Source organism: Gobio gobio (genome assembly GCF_949357685.1).
Source record: "Gobio gobio genome assembly, chromosome: 14".
NCBI lineage: Eukaryota > Metazoa > Chordata > Actinopteri > Cypriniformes > Gobionidae > Gobio > Gobio gobio.
Genome location: NC_137107.1, coordinates 31,458,056 through 31,462,886, shown reverse-complemented (window position 1 = coordinate 31,462,886; position 4,831 = coordinate 31,458,056). Strand labels below are relative to the sequence as shown.

The 4,831-nt window shown below is 36.9% G+C and overlaps 1 protein-coding gene across 1 annotated transcript; it reads left to right on the top strand.

Annotated features, from left to right (window-relative positions):
* The first annotated feature begins 524 nt into the window (after positions 1 to 524).
* rpl17 (ribosomal protein L17) lies at positions 525 to 3,972 on the top strand. The gene is made up of 7 exons (XM_079835121.1): positions 525 to 610; positions 1,104 to 1,153; positions 1,277 to 1,317; positions 2,530 to 2,664; positions 3,273 to 3,371; positions 3,519 to 3,710; positions 3,892 to 3,972. The coding sequence occupies exons 2-7, from the start codon at positions 1,114 to 1,116 to the stop codon at positions 3,937 to 3,939; spliced, it is 555 nt and encodes a 184-aa protein (XP_079691247.1). The 5' UTR covers positions 525 to 610; positions 1,104 to 1,113; the 3' UTR covers positions 3,940 to 3,972.
* Positions 3,973 to 4,831: the final 859 nt, after the last annotated feature.

Here is a 4,831-nt window from a genome sequence, read left to right as displayed (position 1 = left end):
ATTGAAATGTAATTTCTTTCCCTATTCACTCATGTCTCCAAAATGCCTGATAAACATGATTTAAGTCCTGGTGTCCACTACAGTGGACATGTATGAAATCAATGCCCTGTTTTGTAACAGAAAGTCATATTTTGATTAGAAACCACATAACATTTTCCTGAGATGTTGATTTATAACAAACAATTTGAAAATTATTCCGATTTAAATTATATAAGAGTGCTAAATATTAATGTCAACCGTTTTTAAAGACCAAGAAGAAGTTGTTGTCCTGGTGAAACCTCCAAACATTTGGTATCTCTGCAAAGCCCCGAATGTGCTCTTTAAAGGACATCCTGTGACATGTGACATGTATGATGTCAGAGAAATTCACTAAAATATAATGTCCACTACAGTGGACAAAAGTCTATTCTTGGGTCCCAGGAAGGCAACTCCGTACCATAAAAGGATATTTATAAAAATAAAAATAAAAGATTGATCGCACAGCCACTGGGAGGCGCTCCCACTTTATCAAAGCGATCGTTGCCACGGATGACGTTCCACGAAGAAGTAAGAGCGGATTTGTTCTCCCAGAATGCCTTTCACTTCCTCTTTCCTTCTGCGGCCTGAGAGCGTAAGTGGCCATTAGATTCCCACTGCAGCGATGTTCAGAATAATCCCTTAATATCACCAGCATCATAGACTTTTGTGTTCAAATATCACATCGACCTGTTTACTTAAGTTGTATTGAGCATTCTCAGAGAATATGATTCGTCGCCAGAGATAAAATCATAATGTGTTTTTGGATTGATGATGTCCGCTACGCTGCCATTTTTTACTGTCGGCGTTGAACAGGGACTCTTGTCTTTGCGTGAATGGAGCTACATGTGCTAAAGAGCTTACGGATGAAAAATATGACTGAATTGTAAACTCGTTAGATATTAATTGTGGCTACTAGACATGACAATTTCTGTGTATGAATCGATGTATGTATCATGCGGCGCCCATACGGTCTGTGCTAGTATCGAGCTGGTTTATTTTCCTGGACTCGTGTGTATTTTGTTTGTTGCGTATTGTTTTTTTCCGCCTGTTCTAACCATTCAAGTGTTATTTTGTTCTCTCCTTAGATCTCTGAAAATGGTCCGCTACTCATTAGACCCAGAAAACCCGACTAAATGTGAGTTGGGGGCTACTTTTAGCAAAATGGCTGTTCGTTATTGTTCTATAATGAAGTAATTGTTGTTAATTGTTGAAACTCGTTATTGTTCTATAACGAAGTAATTGTTTTTGTATTCTACAGCATGCAAGTCGAGGGGCTCCAACCTTCGTGTTCACTTCAAGGTAAGACTTCGTGTCACGATCAGAGGGATTGTCTTGACACTGACATTCATTGATGCTTCTGGAGCATGTGCATTGTGATGGCGTCTGTGTGTGTAGACCAACTTGAAGTTGCTGTTCACAAGTTATATTCATAATGCAACAGTACAACCTTTTAGAAGCGTTTGTTCCCCATTCAATTTCTCTAAAAGGAAATCACATCTTGTTTGTAACAGTCAACCCTGAGGTTAATCACAATAATAACAACTTTGTTTTGAAGTATAGTTTTTCGTATTTGCCTTTTATGCATTGAGTTTAAGTAATGAACTATGTAGTTATGACAAAGCTATTGGTGAATTGGCATTTTATAAAATTAGTTGATTTCAAAAATCAAATGACTGCTTCAGGCAATGGCTGTATCTGAAATCACATCTGGGTACTTTTTTGCCTACTCTTAAGGCCTGTTCACACACCAAGAATAACTAATAATAGAGATAACATGAAGATTTGGTTCTAAAAATCACTCAATGGTGAATAAGAGTTCACACCACAGCTATAACGATAATGGCACAAACTATTGTTGATTAGTTGGAATGATTTTAACAAGCTGATAAACAAGAACATTGACAGCCAATCAGAATCCATCCTGCTGTTACAAGCTTGTGCATTTAAAGTGACAAAAGTATACACTTAAAAATAACAGAACAATATCATCTGCTGGTGCGGACCCTAATAGTTATCATTCTTGGTGTGAATGGGACTTAAGTCTTTAATGAGTACAGTGAATTTGGATGTACTAATCTTGTCACATGCTTTTTTTCGCCTCATTTTTCGGATGTAGCCTGCACTTGATCTCTTTTGTTGTCACTTTAATTTCCGTTGTAATATTGGTGCAGTCTGTTGATAATTCAAATGGCTACTTCATGATCAATAATGGTGTATTTCTTAATTTAAACTTAAGTTAAGAATGGCCTTATGGTTTCTATCACTCAATCTTGATGCTCATGGACATAATGAATGGGATTCGTACCTGACAGTACTCATGTTGCACTCCATGTCTAAATAAAATTGCAAATGCTCTGTGGCTGCAATGATGACCACTTAGGACACCTTTTTATTAATCATGAAAATAATCAAGTATGTTCTGAGTAGCCACAGTTGTAGTTTGTTAGTGCTGTGGGAGGCTGATTTACTTAAAGTGGATTATAAGCGTTGTCTTGCCGTTCCCCCCCTTAGAACACCCGTGAGACTGCCCAGGCCATCAAAGGCATGCACATCCGTAAGGCCAACAAGTACCTGAAGGATGTGATGGTCAAGCACCAGTGTGTTCCCTTCCGTCGCTACAATGGTGGTGTTGGCCGTTGTGCTCAGGTGAGTTTGTCCCATTAATTTAAAGCTGCCTTTTAAAACCTTTCCATCCATGTTGCAATGATGACCATCTTAGGACACCTTTGGAGTTAACCATGAAAAATATTCTTATTCTGAGCAACATGTACAAAAGCACCATGTTTTTTTTTTACATGCCCTTTATGTTTAAGGTTGCATTTATTTGGTCATAAATTAGTCAATATGATATTGTGAATATTACAATTTATAATAACTTTACTATTTCAATGTATATTAACATGTAATTTATTCCTGTGGTGTCAGCTACATTTTCAGTAGCCATTACTCCAGTCTTAAGTGTCACATGATCCTTCAGAAATCATTCTGATAAGATGATTTGATGCTCAAACTTTTCTTAATGTTAAAAACGGTTGTTGTTTAATTTTGTAATGTAAACCATGAATTTTTTTTTAATATAAAGTTAATGCTTTTCATAAATGCATTTTTGTAAAATTATAAAGTCTTGACTATCATTTTAATACCCTTGCTGAATATTAATGTCTTTAAAAATCTTACTTGACCCCGAACTTTAGAACAGTATTGTAGAAATAAGAATGTTTTTGCTTACTGGTGTTGATATTTTCTGTTTTTAGGCCAAGCAGCATAACTGGACTCAGGGACGCTGGCCCAAGAAAAGCGCAGAGTTCCTGCTCCACATGCTGAAGAATGCAGAAAGCAATGCTGAGCTCAAGGTATGACTATCAATTATTGCAATCATTTCAATTTAGAATTAGGCAGCAATGCGGCTTCAGTTTATAGCTGTAAACTTGCTTGCATGAATGCAGCTTTACTACTGTTAGGGTGTTGGCTTAATATCATCCCATGTTGTGGTCCTGTAGGGTTTGGATGTGGACTCTCTGGTGATTGAGCACATCCAGGTGAACAAGGCCCCAAAGATGCGTAGGCGTACATACCGTGCCCATGGACGTATCAACCCCTACATGAGCTCCCCATGCCACATTGAAATGATCCTCACTGAGAAGGAGCAGATTGTTCCCAAACCAGAGGAGGAGGTCTCTCAGAAGAAAAAGGTATGGTTGTTAATGTTCTTCTGAAGTAAAGTTAATTTGGCTGTAATGATGACCTCTTAGGACACCTTTGGATTAAAGATGAAAAGAATGTGATGTTTTCTGAGCAGCCATTGTGCATTAAATAGAGTTGTGGAGTTTCTTGCTATGGGTGAATGCACATTAATGCTTTGTCTCTTTTTAGGTTTCTCAGAAGAAACTGAAGAAGCAGAAGCTTATGGCTCGGGAGTAAATGTAAATAAAGTCCAACATTCGTACAACACAATGACTCTGATCCTTTTTTTTGGGGGGGGGGGGGGGGGTTCATTTATTTTACTTTAAGGCAAAATGCCCAAGTAAGCTTGTGCTTTAACCTTTTTAACCCTCTGAGCCTCTTCATTTTGGTGTTACACTTGGCTCTATCTCGGTCAAAAGTGACCCAATCCTTGATGAATATTATTTTTCTCAGTAAAATCAATGTAATGTTTTCTTATCTTGAGAGAATTATGGTACTAATTAACATTCATGCAATTAATAATTTAATAATTATCATTCTTCCCCATTGAAAACACAACAATATTTTTCAATTAATGCAGCATTTCAGGTTGAAACCAATTTTTGAAGTCAAATTAGTGCCATCTGGTGGGAGTAAAGAGAATTTGTGTAATGCCATGGTGTAATCACTAAATTCCTATGTAGCTCTATATGAAGAGGCTAAATGATTTGTGTCAGTTTCTGCATTAATTTTACTAGTCAAACCGGAGCATAGAGGACATTGTTATAAATCATTCAATAAAAATGTGGCATTTTAGGAATGCGTTAGTAGAGTTTAATCTAAGTCTGGTCTTATTTCTTCCTCTTATTTGAATCTTCTAAATCTGTTTTGTCAGCCACACCAGTTTGTGTGGGTGTAAAGTGAGTGTTTGAGTGGGCATGTCCTTTTCACCCTTTCATTACTTGTTTTTTTTTTGCATTTCCCATTAATTTCCTATGTCTGTTTGATTGAAGGAGCCGTGTGACTTTCAACCCTTTAATATCTGAATCATGATTTGTGTTCACATAGCTAATGCAATAAATCACAAGTATCATCCCATTCTGATGAAGCAAAAACATGTAAAAATTAAAGACGTAAAGTTTTGGTTCAT

What these genes read in the sequence shown, in the direction of transcription:
- rpl17 (XM_079835121.1), top strand. Translation starts at nt 1,114, where the DNA reads ATGGTCCGCTACTCATTAGACCCAGAAAACCCGACTAAAT. An exon ending in GTGTTGGCCGTTGTGCTCAG is followed by an intron (nt 2,665 to 3,272) that starts GTGAGTTTGTCC and finishes TTCTGTTTTTAG; the next exon opens with GCCAAGCAGCATAACTGGAC. An exon ending in AGGTCTCTCAGAAGAAAAAG is followed by an intron (nt 3,711 to 3,891) that starts GTATGGTTGTTA and finishes GTCTCTTTTTAG; the next exon opens with GTTTCTCAGAAGAAACTGAA.